This window comes from Coregonus clupeaformis, chromosome 9 (assembly GCF_020615455.1).
Source record: "Coregonus clupeaformis isolate EN_2021a chromosome 9, ASM2061545v1, whole genome shotgun sequence".
Lineage (NCBI taxonomy): Eukaryota > Metazoa > Chordata > Actinopteri > Salmoniformes > Salmonidae > Coregonus > Coregonus clupeaformis.
Genome location: NC_059200.1, coordinates 40,242,860 through 40,267,614, shown reverse-complemented (window position 1 = coordinate 40,267,614; position 24,755 = coordinate 40,242,860). Strand labels below are relative to the sequence as shown.

General features: G+C 42.9%; 1 protein-coding gene across 2 annotated transcripts; it reads left to right on the top strand.

Moving 5' to 3' along the window:
* Positions 1-2,243: 2,243 nt before the first annotated feature.
* On the top strand, positions 2,244-24,741 carry LOC121573550 (zinc finger SWIM domain-containing protein 7). Of its 2 annotated transcripts, XM_041885624.2 has the most exons (6): positions 2,248-2,355; positions 2,463-2,550; positions 4,884-4,905; positions 5,381-5,483; positions 21,039-21,143; positions 23,080-24,741. In XM_041885624.2, exons 2-6 carry the CDS (start codon positions 2,475-2,477, stop codon positions 23,197-23,199), a joined length of 426 nt encoding a protein of 141 aa, XP_041741558.2. In that variant the 5' UTR covers positions 2,248-2,355; positions 2,463-2,474; the 3' UTR covers positions 23,200-24,741. The 2 variants fall into 2 exon arrangements, with proteins under 2 accessions (XP_041741557.2, XP_041741558.2); XM_041885623.2 differs by having other exon boundaries at positions 2,244-2,550.
* The last annotated feature ends 14 nt before the right edge of the window (positions 24,742-24,755 follow it).

The window sequence follows — 24,755 nt, the reverse complement described above, 5'->3', positions numbered from 1 at the left end:
ACTAAGTGCTTGTTTAGCCTGTTCATCTACTGCCTCGTTCCCCTCCACCCCCACATGGGCTGGGACCCAAGTAAATCTTATCTGAATACCCATCTGTTTAATCCTGCCATGGGTTTGTAACACCTCATAAAGCAGGTCTTGTCTGCTACGTGAGCTAAAGGACTGGACTCATTAACACTGCACATGAATCTGAGCAAATAACTACTCTGTCTTGTTTGACTTCCTCCACCCACTGCAAGGCCCACAGTATGGCCATCAGCTCCGCCGTATATCCAGCCAGATGATCTGTAATACGTTTCCAGACTTCCACCCCACATTCCTGCACTACAAATGCTGACCCAGTAGGTCCTGTCCTCTTTTGAACCATCTGTGTAAATGGCCACAAAATCCTGATACACAGTTTCCAGACGTCAAAGTTAATTGTGATGATTTACAGGCGCATTGAACCATTATTCTTCTTCTGTGGATTTTATATGGCGGTTGGCAACCAACTTTAAGGTGCATTACCGCCACCAACTGGACTGGAGTGTGGACCAGAGACAGTGAAGGTCTAAATCCTACCCAATAATCTCGTCTCCCTCAGGAAACGAAATACAATTTAAACTCATCACTGCTGCACAGGAGTCAGAGCAGATGACTACTCTGTCTGGCCTCACCTCCTCCAACCACTCTGCAGCCAATAGTATGGCCAACAACTCCATTGTGTAAACAGATAAATTATCTGTTGCTCTTTTCGTCCGCATTGAACCATGTCGCGCGCCTTAGTTTAAGCGCTAAAAATAATGATGTCATATCTGAATTCCTCCAATTTAATGCACCTTTGCCATTCATCAAATGTAATTGGAGGAACTGAATGCAAATACCCAGCTAGGATTACTAAACTCAAGTCTACACACATATTTAATCTCACATTAAACATCATACCACTTTTGCATAAGACACAAATTCATCCCAGTAATTTTATGGGATAAATATAACCTAAACATGCAACAAGAAATATGAATAAAGCAGCTAGAGAAAAACCTTTGCCTGATAAACCATCAGGTGATAGCTTTCGCCATTAGCTATCTGAAATATAGCAGTTCAGATATTTGGAAATGGTCCTTTCAGGACCTCTCCAAGCCAAAATGTTGAATACAATTACATTTGAACTAACAGTAATGGTTGTCTGAGTGGGTGGTCCCATTTATGCTGGGAATTCCTGAATATCCACAGGAAAGTCTTATTAAACAGACTTTTCAAAACGCTGGTAGTGCATTCAGATTTTCTATCACCCATTTCTTAAACGGAACGAACCAGGGAGGGACCTACAGTGTAGCTGAATTTGTACAATAAAAACTATAGTTTTAGTTGCAGAACGTTTTGCAACTGTTTGGACTAATGATTACACCCCTGAACCTTTTTCAGACTAGAGGGAGTCTAGTCACATCACAACCCTGAAGCATGTGGACGCGATGTAAATACATGATCAGTGCAGTCCGGGATCCTAGGGACATCCCAACCCTTAACCCCTACCCGTCCCCAGAACCCTTACTATTGTAAATTTCCACTTCAAGGGACGACCCAAGGACACCGGATAGCACAGAACGCATACCTGCCGAGCTCGTGGTGATAAAAATCTGAACGCACTACCAGCGTTTTGAAAAAGCATGCACACAAACATTGAAAACACACACAAACAAACACAGACATCCTATTAAATCACCAGTGAGTTCTAAACTTTAATGCTATGCTGTGCCCCATTATACCATGCAGATGAGCAGGATATAACCTCTACAACCACTGTAATTATTATTTGACCCTGCTGGTCATCTATGAACGTTTGAACATTTTGGAGAAAAATCTGGCCTGTACTGTTATAATCTCCACCCGGCACAGCCAGAAGGGGACTGGCCCACCCCTCAGAGCCTGGTTCCGCTCTAGGTTTCTTCCTAGGTTTCTGCCTTTCTAGGGAGTTTTTCCTAGCCACCGTGCTTCTACAGCTGCATTGCTTGCTGTTTGGGGTTTTAGGCTGGGATTCTGTATAGCACTTTGTGACATCTGCTGATGTAAAAATGGCTTTATAAATACCATTTGATTGATTTATTGATATTCCAGTCACGTTTTTTTACTAATATCAAATGTTTTCAATTGATATTTGGCGCCATCTATTCAGTTAGAAATAGACGTTGCAGTCAAACACTAGAATACGGTAGTTGCAAGTTAAAACAATTTACCCTCCCATCCTGATGGTGGCGCCAAAACATAGCTTACTTCCCAACCGAAGAAGAAAACAACAAAACAAGTTGGGTGTGTTAGCTAGCTAGCTATGTTATTATTTTCTATTTTCCCTGTAGTAAACTAATAACTAATAAGGTAAACAACTCAGTACTTTGACCAACCTATATCGATACGTAGACCTCTGATCAATTTTGTATCTCGTGCGCTTTACCCATAAACCTTTTCTGGTATATTTGTTGTAGCTAATTTATGAGATGCCTTCATTTTTACCTACGGTGGCCGAACAACTCTTCAAAGACATACAGAAGACATACCAAGAGAAAACTCAAAGTGAGTTATAGTTTTCCTTGAATCTCATCTGTCATGTCATGCTCTGCAGACACATCTTTAGTCTAGGGAATGAGTCTCTAGTCGGCCGTGCCAGCCAGAAGATGGCACTGTTGTTATGGCTTTGTTTTATGGTCATTGTCAGATGGACCATTTGGCTGAGTTCCTATGATTTTAAGTCAAATAACATTTTATTGGTCGTGTACACATATTTTGCAGGTTCAGCGAAATGCTTATGTTTCTAGCTCCAGCAGTACAGTAATACCTAACAATACAAAACAATACACACAAATCCAAAAAATAAAATAAAGAAATATCAGAAACGTTCTGAGTAAATAATGTAAGAAATAACACACACAAATACTACAAAGTTGGCTAGGAGCCAGAAACAGGGCGACCATAGCTGTGTTCGAATACTCATACTAACCTTACTATTTGTGACATACATTTAGTATGTAGTATGCTTATTAGTCATAGTATGGATATAGTTAGTATGTCGTACTACATTCGCCAAAATACGAAGAATGCAAGCAATGGACACTATTTCTGTGCAAAAATGAAGGAGAAGCAAGAGAGAGAGAGAGCTATATTTCAGTCTTTTTTTTCACTTTCACTTACTTAGCTAGCGACTGCAGCTAGCTAGTTTAGCCTACTGAAACACCCGGCTCAAAAAGAGAGGGATGCTATGTTAGCTAGCTGGCTATGGCTATCCAACACTAGAACTCATTCAAGTCAAGGTAAGCTTTTGATTTAATGTATTTATTGCCACCGGAGCCCGCCGGTGTAACTGCTAAACTGCTTGCTGCTGACTGTACACTGTACTGCCGATTTTAATGGGTTTACTAACACATTAGTTGTAGTAGCTATGTTGACTATGATGTTAATATGGTGACAACGATGTAGGCTGTGTGTAGCGGTTATGATATGAAGGTTTGGCTTGGAAAGGTTTTTTCACATTGTCACAGACAGCTGATGTGTTGTACGCTGAAGTCCACAAGCAAAGGGAAAAGGTGAGAAGAGGAGAGCGCGTAGATGTGAGAAGGAATTATGCAATGATCAAAGGGATCATGCTGTTTGTATGTTGCTGGTATGAAAGTGAACTGTGTTTGCGTGTGATGAGGGGTGTATTCATTCCGCCAATTCTGTTGAAAAACGTTTCTTAAACTGAAGCAAATTAAACGAAATGGGGATAAACATACCTGAATTTGTCCAATAGAAACTCTTGTTTGCAAATGTTGGACTAATGATCAGGCCCTACACCCTAGATCAGCTAGATGCAGGCAAGAGTGTGCAAGGCGGTATTGAATGTGTCAACGTCATGTAGTAGCCTAAACCTATCGATGTTACCTTGAGCTGGGTGAATGGAATATGAATGACAGTAATCCAATATGCTGTAATAGAAATAAGGTCATGCTCATTAAAAAAAATAATCGTCCTCCCTCATCTTAAAACGGCACAGACCGCCACTGCTTCTTATCCATAGGGTTTTCAGTGGTTAGCTTCGCCCACGATTGGCTGCTTGTGAACTACAATTCCGAAGCTGTGTTTTAGAAACTTCAATAATCATCGCTTGCGAAATGGTTTTCGAAACATATGCTGATATGCCCCTTATCATTCACATCAGCGAGAAATAATCTTTCAAATAAAAAAGATAAACTTACTGTAACAGTTTTACACAAATCCATAGTCTGTGTGTGCCTCCAGTTGATGAACTACACTTCCTCCCCAGTTACACAAACACACAGGTTTGGGGCACGCTAGATAGCTAATTAGCACAGGTGGCCACATGTCTTCTGTAAAAAAGCGCTATACCATGGAGATATGGCCGGGTGGAAACACTAACCCTATAAAGGTGTGTAGTAATGTAACCGCTTAGTTTCCTGAAAATTATTTCTCGCTGATATGAAAGATATGTTCCTTATGTTTCCAAAACCGTATTGCAAGCGATGCGTTTTAACATTCAGAACAAGCGTCTGGGCTCTTCACAAAACTCCCTTGGCCAGAAGATACTATCGTCACTATGCGCTAAAGGTAGTTAGCGTCTATTAGTGGGTTTGCCTATTCCCATGCTGTTGGTGATGTCAGTAGATACACGCCTCTTCAACGAGGTCAAGCCCTTGCTTTCTCCAGAAGCCCAGCCAGCCTACTCCTCCCTTACTACTCATCCATTACTGTCTTCATGAGAACTAAGGAAAGGAAATTGCGAATTCACTTTTCATTAAGCTATGTCTCTGAGGAATTATTTAGCAATAAGGTCCTAGATTAAAGCCTGTTTAAAACCAGATGAGGAAGTTATTCAAACCCCATCACTGTTTTTGTGTGTGTTTTCTTTGCAGTTCCTGATGACCTGCTTATTGCGTGAGTATTACCTTTCACCTTTATTTTTACCTGGGGAATATTTGTTTTATTGGGGAAAACAGTGAGGTGGGAGAGGGGGTGGCCTTCAATGGCCTGTGCTTTCCACAGTGGGATGGAGATGCCGTCACCCAGACAGAAGGGCCCTCCCCTGTTGGTTGGTTGGTGAGGCATTTCCTGATGTAGTGGGTGCTGTGGCTGTTTGTTGTTATTCTTTAAGGGTGATTTTCCTGGTTTAGCACCTCTTCCTTCCTCTTCAGTCCTTCGTTACCTGCTTTCACTTAGCTAATTGCCTGAGTGTGTTAGGAATGATGCTATCAGGCTTACTGTCTCAGTCGCTCTGTCTCTCAGGTGTTTGTTTATATGCATTGCTGCGTTGTTGTTTATATGCATTAAAAGTGCTTTTACATTAAGTTGAGGGCTAGCCTTAATATGAGTCCCTCTCCATGCCTGTCCCCTGTCCCTGTCTCTCTCCCAGGCTGAGGTTTGTGTTTGGCTCCTGTGCCCTGCAGTCTTTGGACCTGGTGGACCAGCGCTCTGTCACCTGTGTCTCATCCCCCAGTGGACGGAGAGCATATCAGGTGAACATCTGCTACCCACTTTGCACTAGAGTACTCAATTTCCCAATAAACAACCTAGTGAAACATTTGATAATCAGTCAACCATGATTCACACAAAAGAGTGATGAAAGTAAAATGCACAGCTGTCTTGAGAATATTGACCCTCTTTGTATACTATAGAGACCCTAATTTTTTATTTTTTATTTAATTTAACCTTTATTTAACCAGGTAAGCCAGTTGAGAACAAGTTCTCATTTACAACTGCGACCTGGCCAAGATAAAGCAAAGCAGTGCAATAAAAACAACAACACAGAGTTACATATGGGGTAAACAAAACATAAAGTCAAAAATACAACAGAAAATATATATACAGTGTGTGCAAATGTAGCAAGTTATGGAGGTAAGGCAATAAATAGGCTATAGTGCAAAATAATTACAATTAGTATTAACACTGGAATGATAGATGTGCAAGAGATGATGTGCAAATAGAGATAATGGGGTGCAAATGAGCAAAAATAAATAACAATATAGGGATGAGGTAGTTGGGTGGGCTAATTTCAGATGGGCTGTGTACAGGTGCAGTGATCGGTAAGGTGCTCTGACAACTGATGCTTAAAGTTAGTGAGGGAGATAAGTGTCTCCAGCTTCAGAGATTTTTGCAATTCGTTCCAGTCATTGGCAGCAGAGAACTGGAAGGAATGGCGGCCAAAGGAGGTGTTGGCTTTGGGGATGACCAGTGAGATATACCTGCTGGAGCGCATACTACGGGTGGGTGTTGCTATGGTGACCAATGAGCTAAGATAAGGCAGTGATTTGCTTAGCAGTGATAGATGGCCTGGAGCCAGTGGGTTTGGCGACGAATATGTAGTGAGGACCAGCCAACAAGAGCGTACAGGTCACAGTGGTGTGTAGTGTATGGGGCTTTGGAGACAAAACGGATGGCACTGTGATAGACTACATCCAATTTGCTGAGTAGAGTGTTGGAGGCTATTTTGTAAATGACATCGCCGAAGTCAAGGATCGGTAGGATAGTCAGTTTTACGAGGGCATTTTTGGCAGCATGAGTGAAGGAGGCTTTGTTGCGAAATAGGAAGCCAATTCTAGATTTAACTTTGGATTGGAGATTCTTAATGTGAGTCTGGAAGGAGAGTTTACAGTCTAACCAGACACCTAGGTATTTGTAGTTGTCCACATACTCTAGGTCAGACCCATCGAGAGTAGTGATTCTAGTCGGGTGGGCGGGTGCCAGCAGCATTCGATTGAAGAGCATGCATTTAGTTTTACTAGTGTTTAAGAGCAGTTGGAGGCTACTGAAGGAGTGTTGTATGGCATTGAAGCTCGTTTGGAGGTTTGTTAACACAGTGTCCAATGAAGGGCCAGATGTATACAAAATGGTGTCGTCTGCATAGAGGTGGATCTGAGAGTCATCAGCAGCAAGAGCGACATCATTGATATACACGGAGAAAAGAGTCGGCCCAAGAATTGAACCCTGTGGCACCCCCATAGAGACTGCCATAGGTCCAGACAACAGGCCCTCCGATTTGACACATTGAACTCTATCTGAGAAGTAGTTGGTGAACCAGGCGAGGCAGTCATTTGAGAAACCAAGGCTATTTAGTCTGCCAATAAGAATGCGGTGGTTGACAGAGTCAAAAGCCTTGGCCAGGTCGATGAAGACGGCTGCACAGTACTGTCTATTATCGATCGCGGTTATAATATCGTTTAGGACCTTGAGCGTGGCTGAAGTGCACCCATGACCAGCTCGAAACCGGATTGCAGTAGCGGAGAAGGTACGGTGGGATTCGAAATGGTCGGTGATCTGTTTGTTAACTTGACTTTCAAAAACTTTCGAAAGGCAGGGCAGGATGGATATAGATCTGTAACAGTTTGGATCTAGAGTGTCACCCCCTTTGAAGAGGGGGATGACCGCGGCAGCTTTCCAATCTCTGGGGATCTCAGACGTTACGAAATAGAGGTTGAATAGGCTAGTAATAGGGATTGCGACAATTTCGGCGGCTAGTTTTAGAAAGAAAGGGTCCAGATTGTCTAGCCCAGATGATTTGTAGGGGTCCAGATTTTGCAGCTCTTTCAGAACATCAGCTGTCTGAATTTGTGTGAAGGAGAAGCGGGGGGGGCATGGGCAAGTTGCAGCGGAGGGTGCAGAGCTGGTGGCCGGGGTAGTGGTAGCCAGGTGGAAAGCATGGCCAGCCGTAGCAAAGTGCTTGTTGAAATTCTCGATTATTGTAGATTTATCGGTGGTAATAGTGTTTCCTAGCCTCAGTGCAGTGGGCAGCTGGGAGGAAGTGCTCTTATTCTCCATGGACTTTACAGTGTCCCAAAACTTTTTGGAGTTAGTGTTACAGGATGCAAATTTCTGTTTGAAAAAGTTAGCCTTTGCTTTCCTAACTGCCTGTGTATATTGGTTCCTAACTTCCCTGAAAAGTTGCATATCGCGGGGGCTATTTCATGCTAATGCAGTACGCCACAGGATGTTTTTGTGCTGGTCAAGGGCAGTCAAGTCTGAGGAGAACCAGGGGCTATATCTGTTCTTAGTTCTGTATTTTTTGAAAGGGGCATGTTTATTAAAGATTGAGAGGAAATTACTTTTAAAGAACAACCAGGCATCTTCTACTGACGGAATGAGATCTATATCCATCCAGGATACCTGGGCCAGGTCAATTAGGAAGGCCTGCTCGCTAAAGTGTTTTAGGGAGCGTTTGACAGTGATGAGGGGTGGTCGTTTGACCGCGGACCCGTTACGGACGCAGGCAATAAGGCAGTGATCGCTGAGATCCTGGTTGAAGACAGCGGAGGTGTATTTAGAGGGTAAGTTAGTCAGGATGATATCTATGAGGGTACCCATGTTTACGGATTTAGGGTTGTACCTGGTAGGTTCGTTGATAATTTGTGTGAGATTGAGGGCATCTAGTTTGGATTGTAGGATGGCTGGGGTGTTAAGCATATCCTAATTTAGGTCACCAAGCAGTACGAACTCTGAGGATAAATGGGGGGCAATCAATTCACATATGGTGTCCAGGGCACAGCTGGGGGGCTGAGGGGGGTCTGTAGCAAGCGGCAACAGTGAGAGACTTATTTCTGGAAAGGTGGATTTTTAGAAGTAGAAGCTCAAACTGTTTGGGCACAGACCTGGATAGTATGATAGAGCTCTGCAGGCTCTCTCTACAGTAGATTGCAACTCCACCCCCTTTGGCAGTTCTATCTTGACGGAAAATGTTATAGTTGGGGATGGACATTTCAGAATTTTTGGTGGCCTTCCTAAGCCAGGATTCAGACACTGCTAGAACATCAGGGTTGGCGGAGTGTGCTAACGCAGTGAATAAGTCAAACTTAGGAAGTAGACTTCTGATATTAACATGCAGAAAACCAAGGCTTTTACGGTTACAGAAGTCAACAAATGATAGTTCCTGGGGAGTAGGAGTGATACTGGGGGCTGCAGGGCCTGGGTTAGCCTCTACATCACCAGAGGAACAGAGGAGGAGTAGAATAAGGATACGGCTAAAGGCTTTAAGAACTGGTCTTCTAGTGCGCTGGGTACATAGAATAAAGGGGACAGATTTCCGGGTGTTGTAGAAAAGATTCAGGGCATTATGTACAGAAAAGGATATGGAAGGATATGAGGACAGTTGAGGTAAACCTAAGCGTTGGGTAACAATGAAAGAGATAGCATCACTGGAGGCACCGATTGAGCCGGTCTCGGCGTGTATGGGGGGTGGAACAAAGGAACTATTTGAGGCAGTTTGAGAGGGACTTGGGGTTCTACAGTGAAATTGTATAATAAGAACTAGCTGGAACAGCAATAGGCTAGGCATATTGACATGGGAGAGAGGCATAAAGCAATCACAGGTGTTATTAGAGAGAGCTAAGACAACAACTGGTAATGGCGATAAAGTTTGGGCTGAGGCTAAACAGAATAAACAGGACAGGGTACCGTGTAAAGGAACAGTCCAGCAGACATCAGCTGTGCAGCTGAGTGATCATAAGGTCCAGTGAACAGCAATATGTGAGTCCGAGAGCAGTTCGAAATTGGTGCTACAGCACAGGCTAGCAGGAAGCACAGTTGTAGTTTGCGTGTGCTAGCGGGCCGGGGCTAGCAGATGGATCTTTGTGGTCGACATCGTATCGGGAAGCCTGTTGAAACCACATCAGACGATTTCGTCGGCAAACCAGTCGTGTTGGATCGGCGGGGCTCAGTGTCAACACTAGGAGGTCCCGTCTGGTTGACAGAGAGGTAGATAGCCGGGAGATGGGCCTGGCTCGAGGCTAGTTCGAGGCTAACTGGTGCTGCTAAGGGGCAATGGTAATTAGCCAACAACAGGTTGCAGCTAGCTGGTTGCGATGATCCGGCGCTAGGGTCCAGTGATTCCGGCAGAAAATCCGAAATGCTCTTGGTCGATAGCACGCTGTGCAGACTGGCCGACGAATTGTCCAGGCTAGAGCTAGAGCTGGCTGGTGGATAGTGCAGGCCACGGACAATGGTGACGACGCTAACGGTGGCTAATAGCAAGTAGCCAATTCGGTTGCAACTAGCCTAGTTTCACCTTAAGGTTCTTGATAAAAGTTATAAGAAATAGTAGAATCCTTTCCACGTTGGGTGAGGCGGGTTGCAGGAAAGTATATTTAGTTAAAGAATGAAAAGTAAAAATTGAGAAATATATACAAAATAGACAAAAAACAAGAAACTGGCTATTTACACAAGGACACAGAAGAAAAAAAAACACGACCGCACTGCTACGCCATCTTGGGACCACAGAGGTGAGAAGCTTTTATCTTCCCAACACTTGACATCAATGCCAGAACCTCACATAAGGACTGATTAATTACTGCTGTGCTCATGGAAAACCACCTAATCCATAACCATTCCCTACCAGTCCCTGCAGGCCATGTCCTCTTGCGTCATACCAGGGCCTGTCCAGTCCAGTCAGTGTAGTTCAGTTATGGTCATTGTGACTCAAGTTTCCTGTAAACGCTTTCGACAGCTTTTATAAAATCGGACAGAAAAAACACAATGAGGCTAAATACAGAGAGTGGTTTCTGTTTCTTTGGAAGAAATTCCTTAATTGTTTTATCCCCTTTTCCTCAAGGTTTTGGTGACTTCTGTAGTGAAATTAGGTGGTGTTTATTGGAAATGTTTAGGCTATAATATGATGTGGTTCCGGGCACAAATTCAGTTCTACATTTCCATAGAAATCTTAATATTTTTATGAAGTTATTACGGTTTCTCCTAAAACATCTGTGACTGAAAAAACAGTGTTGGAAATCACATATTCATGTAGTGTGGTTGTGCCATTTGCAATATTATTTCCTCTTTAAATATACAAGTGTGGAATGGGGTGGGTGTTCTGAGGAGATGGCTACTGACCTGGTGACCTCTGCCTGCCTGCTAGCCTGCTTGTTTTAGAAGGCTATCAAATACTGATGTGGTAACGGACTGAAGTTTACACAGTGACTGGACACTCAAACCCATGTCACAAATATCTCTCACACATGCCTCTCTTGGTCTCTCCAGTTTTAGTGTTTTGTCTGCGTAAGATTTAGTGGGCAGCTGTCATCAGTGAGCTGTGCTATCTTCCCATAATTTTGGAGTGACTCATTTCCGTGGCTTTATTTTTCTATAAAAACATAAACCTCCAAAATCAAGAGATGCTAGCTAGCTATGTCGTTCCTCTTAGATTACTTTCTCTCCTCATGTCTTTTACTTTTTGACCACTAATCTTTAGGGAGAACATCATTTGAGTGCAAATGTCACCTAGCTATTGTTTTCTATCCATCCCTGGAACTTTCTGTCCGCGGAGAAAAGGAGTTCATTCAGATGTATTGGGACACATCCCGAGGGAGGGAGTGCGTACAGTAAGTGTGATTGGGATAACCTGGTCTGGTTCAGGTTAAGTTGCCTTGTTTTGGGTCACTCCAAATTAAACCAGGGCTAATGACAAAGTGTATATTGTTTAATAAAGAAAATGTGTGTTTTTATGTTCTCTCTTTAAAATGCCTCGCTGCAGAATCCCTAGTGAGGCAGTAGCCTACAGCCCAGTGTTTGTATTACCGTGACTGTCAGCCCTGGCTAGAGGCTCCTATAGTTCTAGTGTGGAATAACGACTGATAGTAGCCATGTTGACTTTGCCTGGCTACACAGACTCCTTGCTCCAGCCAAACGCTACGCCACGCCCACAGACTTTGGTTTCTTCTCCGCAATGAGTCTGGAACTGAGTACCTCCCAAACCTTCACCGAATGCGAACACATTCGGGGCCGTCTGATTGGTCCAGAAACCGATGGGTTGAGCCAGAGCCAGAACAATCGTGGTCAAAGCCAAAAATGGTGGATAAATGAAGATAGTTCACTGAGGTTGTTTACCATAAAAATATAAAAATGTGTTCCAGTCTAATTAACTGGGTGTGTCTCCCATAAACATCAATGCAATAGCAGCTGAACCTGGTCTACTTAGTTCATTGACATTCATTGAACAAGAAAAAAACTGCGAGTTGGTTGTTTCGCTTCCTCTTCCATCTCTGGTAAAGTGGCGGTTAGAAAATGTGTCATTGGCTTCGTTACTCTGATTGGTTAGAAATGATCCCATCGCTGATGACTTTGTTTTGTCAACACCCCTCGTGCATCTCGTCACCACAAATGACTTCAATGATGGCAGTCTCAGACTAAATTATGTAGTGGATGACAGAGCAGCAGATATCTTGTAGTAGCGGTCTAGAGTTGTATCTATAATTGTAAATCATTGTTAAACACACTTAACCAGGACGCAGTAACCCATGGAGTTTCAGAGGATTATCTCTACCTGATTGTTCTGTATCATTACAGATATCACCTTTCTGCCTGTGAAGGACACACAATACACTCCTCACCCCAGTACCTGAGGCACATGACAGATTAATCTGTTTGATTACACATTGCTTACACACAGTTGAGACGAGGACAGAGTCAAGCTGTAGTGCAGTGCCCCTGGATGGAGAGCATGTTGTGAGGTTAAAGGCCTTCCTTAAGGGCCCAACGGGAGGGGAATGTCATGGTTTATGGAAGTTCAAGAAGACATTAATGGGACAAGTGAGAGGATCTCTGTCCAAAGTCATTGAAAAATAGGCTAGGGGACCTGTGATGGGTTGGTGGGTGGACAGATGTTACCAGGAGTACTCTGCCCTGGTCTTTACTAAAACATTTTCCAGGAGGACTAAATTCACTGTAAGCATAATTTAGGGCAGGGTTTCGCAACCAGTGGCCCGCGGGCCAAATTAGGCCCACGGGTGTTTTCATTTGGCCCCCCAAGTTTTCTGTGCCAAAAAAATACAACATTATATATATATCAGCTTCAAGTGATTTTCTTATTTTGGAAATCTGTTCCCAAGTATTTCCACGCATAATAGAGGTACACGTGATCGTATACAAATGTAAGCAAGGTTTGAAATTATTATGTTTTAGTCAAATATTACAACTATTTGGGCTTCTTGCAGTCAATTTGCAAATGATTTATAATTATGTTCCAGCCCCCCGACCGTCCGCTCAAGAACAAATCGGCCCGCAGCCCAATCTAGTTTATGATCCTTGATTTAGGGTAACTCACTCTGCAACATCGTGTAGGTGTCTGGTCACTGATCCCACTAACCCACGCCTCTATTTCTCTCCAGCAGCTCAAAGCTTTAATGATGTCAGAGAAAATTCAAACGTCAGATTTTTATTGACTAGAATCATGACACAGCCAGTTGGACATCACTTCTGAGAAGAGGCTTGACTTGCAATAACACCGTATTATTATAGATGAATAAGCTCAGTCTGAAGAGCTTAGTTTATACCCCCTTTTCCTGGAAGTAGGCCTACTTTGTAGCTCTGGGCTGGGGGGAGGAGCCGGTCTGGGACCTGTTGCACATGTCTTTGTTTTGTTATTGTGTCTGCTGTGAAACTAATGAATACACTGGCCTTTCTCTGCACTCTTATCTACAGCCTAAAAGGGTTATTCGGCTGTCTCCATAGGAGAACCCTTCTGAGTTCCATGTAGAACCCTTTACACAGAGGGTTCTACATGGAACCCAAAAGAGTTCTACCTGGAACCAAAAAGGGTTCTACCTGGAACCAAAAAGGGTTCTCCTATGGGGACAGCCGAAGAACCCTTTTGGAACCCTTTTTTCTAAGAGTGTGCTCATAGGTTGCTACTATCTGTTTGCCACATTGGCTCATTCATAACTTCAGGTGACCTTTTCTGTGAGAATATGGGGTTCTCTCAGTCTGTTGGTTGACAGTTGTGACAGGGCACAGAGAATCAGCACAGGGAAAAGTTTTTAAGGCGGAAAAGCAAGATACAGTACATTCAGAAAGTATTCAGACCCCTTGACTTTTTCCACATTTTGTTACATTATAGCCTAATTCTAAAATTTATGAAATACTTTTTTTCCCTCATCAATCTACACACAATACCCCATAATGACAAAGCAAAAACAGGTTTTTAGACAGTTTTGCAAATGTATTAAAAATAAAAACAGATATACCTTATTTACATAAGTATTCAGACCCTTTGCAATTGAGGTCAGGTGCATCCTGTTTCCATTGATCATCCTTGATGTTTCTACAACTTGATTGGAGTCCACCTGTGGTAAATTCAATTGATTGGACATGATTTGGAAAGGCACACATATGTCTATATAAGGTCCCACAGTTGACAGTGCATTTCAGAGCAAAAAACAAGCCATGAGGTCGAAGGAATTGTCTGTAGAGCTCCGAGACAGGATTGTGTCGAGGCACAGATCTGGGGAAGGGTCCCAGCATTGAAGGTCCCCAAGAACAAAGTGGCCTCCATCATTCTTAAATGAAAGAAATTTGGAATCACCAAGACTCTTCCTAGAGCTGGCCGCCCAGCCAAACTGAGCAATCGGGGGAGAGGGGCGTTGGTCAGGGAGGTGACCAAGAACCCGATGGTCACTCTGACAGAGCTCCAGAGTTCCTCAGTAAAAGGCACATGACAGCCCGCTTGGTGTTTGCCAAAAGGCACCTAAAGGACTCTCAGACCATGAGAAACAAGATTCTCTGGTCTGATGAAACCAAGATTGAACTCTTTGGCCTGAATGCCAAGCGTCACATCTGGAGGAAACCTGGCACCATCCCTACGGTGAAGCGTGGTGGTGGCAGCATCATGCTGTGGGAATGTTTTTCAGCTGGGAGACTAGTCAGGATCGAGGGAAAGATGAACGGAGCAAAGTACCGAGAGATCCTTGATGAAAACCTGCTCCAGAGCACTCAGGACCTCAGACTGGGGCGAAAGGGGGAACAATTTAATCCATTTTAGAATAAAGCTGTAACGTAACAAAATGTGGAAAAAGTCAAGGGGTCTGAGTACTTTCCGAATGCACTGTATGCTTTTGTGAAGCAGCTTTTTTTTAAGGGCAAAATTCTTGGAAGGCAACATTAAATGTTTGTAATATAAACCAAGCCAAGGGCGCTATCTCCAATATCTTTTCTACATACTTTATATCTGGGTCGTTTAAGTTTACACTGAAAACATTTTACAATCCTGAAAATGTTTTTTTTATATATATATATATATATATATTTATTTATTTATTTTTGAGTGGCAGCAACGATTTAGGGGAAACACTGTTTCACCCCTTTATGACAAATGTAGCCAAATAATGCAGAGTTATGATGCAGTCTGAAGCCTTGAGTAAAATGCATCATCAGCCCTGTGCCTGTCATGACTTCCCACAAACCACAGCAGTCCTCTATAGTCCTCCCTGACTGGCTGCAACTGATAACTGAGTCTGGCAGTGACGGATTGATGACAGAGACGTCACTCCAAACCTCGGAGCTCTCTGCCACATGACGGCTTCCCTCTAAGTAGTCCCGCGAGAACCCACATAGAAGTAGCACATTTCAGTGTTGCGGACAATTTATGTTTGCGGCTTTACTGAGCCGGACAAACTTCTCTCTTCGAGGAGAGCCCAAGCACTTCCCTAGTGTTTCCGCAGGTCAAGTATGCAGACATTCGCGCAGTGTTGCACGAACTGGCACATTTTCTGGCTGGCATTTACAGTTTTATTCACATGTTTTCAAGTACTGGTGACAACTAATGCATTCCGATTATTGCATAGATTGTAATGGACACCTATGATAAGTGTAAAATATTTGTTGAAGGTTGTACTGATTTATAATGAGCTAATGCTAAGCTATTTGCCAGCTATGTGTGGCGCCATGTTTGTTGACATTATACAATGCATTCTGGGTGTCATGTAAACGTCTGTCAGACCAAAGATGTTATACTGAGGTGAAGGAATGGTTCTCTCATCTTTTGAGTAAACTTCCGGAAGTGAATGAAGGGAAGTGAACGGTCGTAGACAAAACACCCCCTTCAACAAGCATACTGCAAACAGACCAAACACATCTTTTCTCCTCTTATTTTCTTTGGTTGAAGCGAAAAAACAAACATGGCGGCGCGCACAAACTACCCATCGTCGGATTACTTTCGATTACTAGAAAGTGTTTTACTCAATTATTTCGATCAATGGTGAGCTCACCCGTGACGTGATTAATTATAATTAGTAATTGCTATTACCTAATTCATATTATGCTGTCACTACTTCTGTGAATGTCTGAACATTGCATCCAAAAATAAACTGGTCACATTCAGGACATAGCTTTGTAAGGACTGCGTTTGTGCAAAATGTTTCTGTGAAAAACAGTGTGGCCAGCGCAAATGCTGATTGTTGCATCAATCGAAACTGGACGTTCTAAATAAGCGTTGTAATCACACCAGTTTGAGCATACGCTTCAGGGACCTCAGGGACCACTGTAGAATGATCACACCCGTTTGCTGGTACATGTGAAAAGGATAATGCTCTTAAATCCTTGAGGGGGAGTGAACGTGTACACACATTTTTACATTTTAGTAATTTAGCAGACGCTCTTATCCAGAGCGACTTACAGTTAGTGAGTGCATACATTTTCATACATAACACACCACCGTTACAGTCTCCCTCCAGTACCCTCAGCCCGGTGGATCACAGTCTCACAACTCTGCTTTTGTCACTTTTAAATTGACTCAATGTAATATTCCCTGAAGAGTTACTCATTTATAATGAAGTGTCACTTTTCTACAAATGAGGTGTTTTATTTTGTAGGTCACTGGGAAGGTAATTTAGAGGGACTACACAGCTGTGAATTTGTCTCGGCTGGGGAATAATGGAGCCTGTTTCTGCCATGTTGAGAGTCATTAGTTATGGTGACGAGGCTGAGTAATCCTCTGAATTAATGCCCTAATGCATCATCTTCAGAATGGAGAAAGTTCTGCATGGAGGCAGGAGTTGTTGTCTACCTAATCTCGAGTGCCAGACTTTACAGCTACAGTGTTGTGAGTAGCCTGTATGCAATATTTGGACACACTTGTCTAGCTCCACGTAATTATTGTCTTCCACTTTCAAAGCCAATACATGTTTAACATTTGGATTCTTGAAAAATACATACTTCCTCTCCTTCCTTCCTTAAGGTGGAATACTGATTTGAAATGATTGGATAGGTGAAGACAACCTTTCTTTCTCGAACCTAGTTCTGTCAGATCAGTGAAATATGCAAGTAAAAAGGGAACTATACATATTTAAAATGTTTGCATGGGGCCATAGGCGACACGTTTTTATTTCACCTTTATTTAACCAGGTAAGCCAGTTGAGAACAAGTTCTCATTTATAACTGCGACCTGGCCAAGATAAAGCAAAGCAGTGCGATAAAAACAACAACACAGAGTTACATATGGGGTAAAAAAAACATAAAGTCAAAAAATACAACAGAAAATATATATACAGTGTGTGCAAATGTAGCAAGTTATGGAGGTAAGGCAATAAATAGGCTATAGTGCAAAATAATTACAATTAGTATTAACACTGGAATGATAGATGTGCAAGAGATTATGTGCAAATAGAGATACTGGGGTGCAAAATAAATAACAATATAGGGATGAGGTAGTTGGGTGGGCTAATTTCAGATGGGCTGTGTACAGGTGCAGTGATCGGTAAGGTGCTCTGACAACTGATGCTTAAAGTTAGTGAGGGAGATAAGAGTCTCCAGCTTCAGAGATTTTTGCAATTCGTTCCAGTCATTGGCAGCAGAGAACTGGAAGGAATGGCGGCCAAAGGATGTGTTGGCTTTGGGGATGACCAGTGAGATATACCTGCTGGAGCGCAGACTACGGGTGGGTGCTGCTATGGTGACCAATGAGCTAAGATAAGGCAGGGATTTGCCTAGCAGTGATTTATAGATGGCCTGGAGCCAGTGGGTTTGACGACGAACATGTAGTGAGGACCCAAACGAGGGCATTGCGTTCATCCACCTCTGGTCTGCTGGCTCCCCTTCCTCTGCGGAAGCATACAGTGGGGAAAAAAAGTATTTAGTCAGCCACCAATTGTGCAAGTTATCCCACTTAAAAAGATGAGAGAGGCCTGTAATTTTCATCATAAATACACGTCAACTATGACAGACAAAATGAGAAAAAAAATCCTGAAAATCACATTGTAGGATTTTTTTATGAATTTATTTGCAAATTATGGTGGAAAATAAGTATTTGGTCAATAACAAACGTTTCTCAATAATTTGTTATATACCCTTTGTTGGCAATGACACAGGTCAAACGTTTTCTGTAAGTCTTCACAAGGTTTTCACACACTGTTGCTGGTATTTTGGCCCATTCCTCCATGCAGATCTCCTCTAGAGCAGTGATGTTTTGGGGCTGTCGCTGGGCAACACGGACTTTCAACTCCCTCCAACGATTTTCTATGGGGTTGAGATCTGGAGACTGGCTAGGCCACTCCAGGACCTTGAAATGCTTCTTACGAAGCCACTCCTTCGTTGCCCGGGCGGTGTGTTTGGGATCATTGTCATGCTGAAAGACCCAGCCACGTTTCATCTTCAATGCCCTTGCTGATGGAAGGAGGCTTTCACTCAAAATCTCACGATACATGGCCCCATTCATTCTTTCCTTTACACGGATCAGTCGTCCTGGTCCCTTTGCAGAAAAACAGCCCCAAAGCATGATGTTTCCACCCCCATGCTTCACAGTAGGTATGGTGTTCTTTGGATGCAACTCAGCATTCTTTGTCCTCCAAACACGACAAGTATTTTTTAACCAAAAGTTCTATTTTGGTTTCATCTGACCATATGACATTCTCCCAATCCTCTTCTGGATCATCCAAATGCACTCTAGCAAACTTCAGACGGGCCTGGACATGTACTGGCTTAAGCAGGGGGACACGTCTTGCACTGCAGGATTTGAGTCCCTGGCGGCGTAGTGTGTTACTGATGGTAGGCTTTGTTACTTTGGTCCCAGCTCTCTGCAGGTCATTCACTAGGTCCCCCCCGTGTGGTTCTGGGATTTTTGCTCACCGTTCTTGTGATCATTTTGACCCCACGGGGTGAGATCTTGCGTGGAGCCCCAGATCGAGGGAGATTATCAGTGGTCTTGTATGTCTTCCATTTTCTAATAATTGCTCCCACAGTTGATTTCTTCAAACCAAGCTGCTTACCTATTGCTGATTCAGTCTTCCCAGCCTGGTGCAGGTCTACAATTTTGTTTCTGGTGTCCTTTGACAGCTCTTTGGTCTTGGCCATAGTGGAGTTTGGAGTGTGACTGTTTGAGGTTGTGGACAGGTGTCTTTTATACTGATAACAAGTTCAAACAGGTGCCATTAATACAGGTAACGCAGTGGAGGACAGAGGAGCCTCTTAAAGAAGAAGTTGCAGGTCGGTGAGAGCCAGAAATCTTGCTTGTTTGTAGGTGACCAAATACTTATTTTCCACCATAATTTGCAAATAAATTCATAAAAAATCCTACAATGTGATTTTCAGGATTTTTTTTCTCATTTTGTCTGTCATAGTTGACGTGTACTTATGATGAAAATTACAGGCCTCTCTCATCTTTTTTAAGTGGGATAACTTGCACAATTGGTGGCTGACTAAATACTTTTTTTCCCCCACTGTAGTTCCCGCTCAGCCCAGTCAAAACTGTTCGCTGCTCTGGCACCCCAATGGTGGAACAAGCTCCCTCACGACGCCAGGACAGCGGAGTCACTCACCACCTTCCGGAGACATTTGAAACCCCACCTCTTTAAGGAATACCTGGGATAGGATAAAGTAATCCTTCTTTACGTCATTTAGCAGAGCGTCTGCTAAATGACGTAAATGTGCCCTTGAGCAAGGCACTTAACCCTAATTGCTCCTGTAAGTCGCTCTGGATAAGAGCGTCTGCTAAATGACTAAAATGTAAATGTAAATGTAGGACCAGCCAACAAGAGCGTACAGGTCACAGTGGTGGGTAGTGTATGGAGCTTTGGAGACAAAACGGATGGCACTGTGATAGACTACATCCAATTTGCTGAGTAGAGTGTTGGAGGCTATTTTGTAAATGACATCGCCGAAGTCAAGGATCGGTAGGATAGTCAGTTTTACGAGGGCATGTTTGGCAGCATGAGTGAAGGAGACTTTGTTGAGAAATAGGAAGCCGATTCTAGATTTAACTTTGGATTGGAGATTCTTAATATGAGTCTGGAAGGAGAGTTTACAGTCTAACCAGACACCTAGGTATTTGTAGTTGTCCACATACTCTAGGTCAGACCCGTCGAGAGTAGTGATTCTAGTCGGGTGGGCGGGTGCCAGCAGCGTTCAATTGAAGAGCATGCATTTAGTTTTACTAGTGTTTAAGAGCAGTTGGAGGCTACTGAAGGAGTGTTGTATGGCATTGAAGCTCGTTTGGAGGTTTGTTAACACAGTGTCCAATGAAGGGCCAGATGTATACAAAATGGTGTCGTCTGCGTAGAGGTGGATCTGAGAGTCACCAGCAGCAAGAGCGACATCATTGATATACACAGAGAAAAGAGTCGGCCCAAGAATTGAACCCTGTGGCACCCCCATAGAGACTGCCATAGGTCCAGACAACAGGCCCTCCGATTTGACACATTGAACTCTATCTGAGAAGTAGTTGGTGAACCAGGCGAGGCAGTCATTTGAGCCAGGCGAGGCAGTCATTTGAGAAACCAAGGCTATTTAGTCTGCCAATAAAAATGCCAGGGGTGTATTCAGTGATGTGAAATATTGTGAACGTTGCGGATAGAAATAAAATGAATACAGCTGACACAATTCCATATTCTATCTGACAGACAATCATATCTGTTCTACACCATACATTTGTATCTTAATGTTCTGTAACGTAACAACCTCCTGAACAGTCCCCAAGGTTAGTGGGATGTGTTGGAGGAGCTCATTCCTCACGCTGCTCTACTGTCTACAGTGCTCCTCAGCTGCTGTGAACATGTGTGGAATTGACTCGAGCTGTTTTCACTGGCAGGTCGAATGCAGTATCAGTACAGAATTCACATAATTGTTTGATAGGTTTGTTTAAGTACTTGCTAGAGACAAGACATTCTTGCTCTTCTCCTATAACACTGTGATATATTTAAGTCTTTCCATTACCTATTTTTTTCCATGTTTGCATGAATCCGCTCTCCAGTACAACTGTGGTTTTGGCCAGCTCTTCGTTTGACTTCTACCTGTTTTTGACTGTGTCCGTGTTTGTTTTGTTGAAGGTGATTGGAGGGTCAGGGCTGCTGTACACCTGCTACACCTCCTGTCACTACTGCTCCTGCCCAGCCTTCGCCTACGCTGTGCTCAGGAGGAACGAGAGCCTGCTGGTGAGCACAGCCATAATAATTTATTAATCATTAATAGAGCAGACAGCCATAAACTACAAAGACATCATACAAAACCTACACACACACACCACCTGTTCTAGTCATGCATAACTGAGCAAGACAAGATGCGGAATTCCACCATTCAGGGTTTCCCCCCCAGAAGGCAGTCACATGTTGATCTGTATACCAGTTGCACTGAGCAGCCAGGGCATATTTTGGTCTGGTCTCATCTTTGATTGTTTATTTTTGAAATGTAGCTCTAAATATCTGTTTTTGCTACAACAACTTTGACTCCTAGCTACCCCTTGCATAATGACGACTCCAGTCCCTAGAGGGGTGATGCTAAAATCAGCCTGAGAAACGGAAAGCAGCAAGAGACTAAAGGGTGGGTCTTCACTGGCATAGACTGATCCCGTACCCATGAAATGCATATCAGAAAGAGAAGCATTCTGTATAGCATAATGCATGCCCTTTCCAATCCACCATTTATATTTACGGTCTGTATCTTTCTACCGTTGACGTCCATGAGACAAACTAGATCCTTATTTGATCATTATTAGCAAGACCCTGGCACTAGTGTTTTCTTTTTGCATCTCATTTAAACCTGTTCATCCCGTATGAAACCCAGGAGCGCAAAGGCAAAAATACCCTAAAGACCCATCAACCCATCAACCCTAAGCTGCCTCTGAATATTTCCTTGAATACAGAATATATCCATACCTCACAGTGAGGTTGACCACACTACTCCCCCTCTCTCCCACATAGAGACAGAGTTGTCTGTGTTGTTTTAAGGGCACTGCAGACCCTGTCATCGTCATTGCGACCCAGTCATCGGTCGGTTAGGATAGACCAGGGGCAGGGCCACAGTCTCACTTTAGACCCCGTCATCATCGGCATCATGGGTCTACGTCTACCACATAGAAGTAGGCCACCCTAGTGTGCCACTGGGGGTTTTGCATGGAGTCTATTGCCTGGACAGTCTACAAACCATGACAGCCCTGCCTCCCTGCTCTAGGTCCACAGCCCAGCAGGAGAGACACCACTGTACTGTACTGTTACTCTGAGAAGTATTTCTGCCCAATGTTTTTTGGGAATATAATACATTCTGCCTACATTATTACATTGGTATGACAAATACTGACATCTTAGAGGCATTATGCATTTTTTATAAATGTAATAACCATAAGTTAAAAAAAAGTAATGCATACAGGTAACTGCCAAAATAAGGAAACACCAATATGAAGTGGCTTAATAGGGCATTGGGCCACCACGAGCTGCCAGAACAGCTTCAATGCGCCTTGGCACAGATTCTACAAGTGTCTGGAACTCTATTGGAGGAATGGGACACCATTCTGTTTTGTTGATGGTGGTGGAAAACACTGTCTCAGGCCGCTCCAGAATCTCCCACAAGTGTTCAAATGGGTTGAGATCTGGTGACTGAGACTGACACACACACACCCTTTAAACCCCCTATGCTCATTTAAGACCCCTCTTTCAAAGTCACTGAGATCTCTTCTTCTAGCCACGGTTAGCCAAAATAATGGGCAACTGGGCATTTTTAATACATGAACCTAAGCATGATGAGATGTTATTGCTTAATTAACTCAGGAACCACACCTGTGTGGAAGCACCTGCTTTCAATTGACTTTCTATCCCTCATTTACTCAAGTGTTTCCTTTATTTTGGCAGTTACCTGTATATTAATCATAATTATAAGCATCTCTGCAAACTTGCCTGAACTTGAATTCTGTCTTGAGTGACACACACACACACACAATGAGAAACGAAAAGCTGCACACTCTCATGGCTCCAATGCAATAGATTTAATAAGCTAGTGAACAACTAAGCTGCCTTCATCATGGTTTACACACACACGCACACACACACACCATTGTATTGTACTGTGACTTCCCTAACATTCCTCCTCCTGTGTCAGTGTAAGCACATCCTGGCTGCCTACCTCAGTCAGGCCATGGGGCTGTCCCAGCAGGAGACCCTGTCTGACCAGCAGATGTCCAGCATCCTCTCTGGGAGAGCAGTAAGAACTAACACGTAGAGCACCAGACCCCAGGTCACTCATCCAGACCTACATGTAGAACACCAGACCGCAGCTACAGACCCAAAGCACAGACACGTAGAGCACAACCCAACAGGTCAGTGATCCTGACTCAAAGCCACACAGCACCATCTGAGACCAACCTACTACAACACATCTTGAGGAAAGACGTTAAAAAAGGCAAAGTCTACAGCTGCTGTATGGTCTCCTCCAGTCTGTCTGCATGTGTGAAGATTACTTTTATGGCTTTTAGGTCATTGTGCTGTTCTTCTAGAACTCTGGTGTGGTTCTCTGCTTTCTGAAAATCAAAAGTCAACAGATGTTGCTGTTTTTTGTGAGTGTGTTTGTGTTCTTAATCTGTTGCCAGAGAATGTGCATCTGTTCATTGACTGTATTTTAAGACTCCTTTTATCTGAAGACAAGTCAGTCACCATATGGTGCTGCCTGCTGAAAGGGAACTGTAAAGTTAAGACATTTTACTCAGTCCAGTCGTTCAGTGACCAGAGAGTACAAATATGTTTGTGTTTTGTATATTTAAGTATTTGTTCTGAACTTAAAACATTGTGAGCTAAATAAATGAAAATTGTTATATGTAGGTTTGTAAACTCTTCCTGTAAGAATATGAGTCTGATCTGTAACAATATGAACATAGCTTTTATTAACAAAATAATTCACCATACAGATTTCCTCATGTTAAATAGCAGTATTGGTTTACAGTTGTAGTCAGTTGAGTGAAATAATAATAATTTGAGCAGGAAAAACATTGAACATCATTGAAGCTCCAATCATTGACTGCACTGTTGGAGCTAGTAACATAAGCATTTCGCTGCACCTGCTATAACACCTGCAAATCTGTGTACGCGACCAATAAACTTTGATTTGATTTGACGTGAACCACAGTTGACTGTTTAGGCTACTGATTATTGACATCAATACTGTAACACATTTGCAAACACACAGGTTGGAAAACTACATCAGCTTGTTCTTTAATGTTTTTCTTCTTAAATCGTTGGAAGGCATCATTCAGAAGTCACACTTGTTGAAGGCTTTACAACCCACAGTGTCTTGCAGGGTTGGGGCAGTTCCATTTCAATTCAATCAACTCAGGAAGTAAACTGAAATTCCAATTCCACATTTTTCTCATTTAAGGAAATTGGATTTCAGTTTATTTACTGAATTTTGATGGAATTGAGCCCTTATCTTGATGCTAAGGTCACATTTGAGTGAACAAATAATAGTAATACCAGTACAATGCAGTATCCAATGGAATGTACTTGAAGTTTGGCACACTCCTATAGTTTAGCCCTTGAAGTTGTAGAGAGGTGAAGGTTGATGTGTATGGTGAAGAAATGAAAAACTAAGAAATTAAACACAATGGAAATACTGTATTTGTTGGACCCCTGTGCTAAGACAACGCTTGTCTTATATTCATTATAGAAGTTAAAGTGATGCTACAGAGGTTTTGTATAATTTACATTTTACATTTTAGTCATTTAGCAGACACTCTTATCCAGAGCGACTTACAGTTAGTGAGTGCATAAATTTTTCATACTGGC

Coding starts and splice junctions, on each gene's coding strand:
- LOC121573550 (XM_041885623.2), top strand. CDS start 2,475: ATGCCTTCATTTTTACCTACGGTGGCCGAACAACTCTTCAAAGACATA. Junction 2,551..4,883: donor ATACCAAGAGAAAACTCAAA/GTGAGTTATAGT, acceptor TTTTCTTTGCAG/TTCCTGATGACCTGCTTATT. Junction 21,144..23,079: donor GGAGGAACGAGAGCCTGCTG/GTGAGCACAGCC, acceptor CTCCTGTGTCAG/TGTAAGCACATCCTGGCTGC.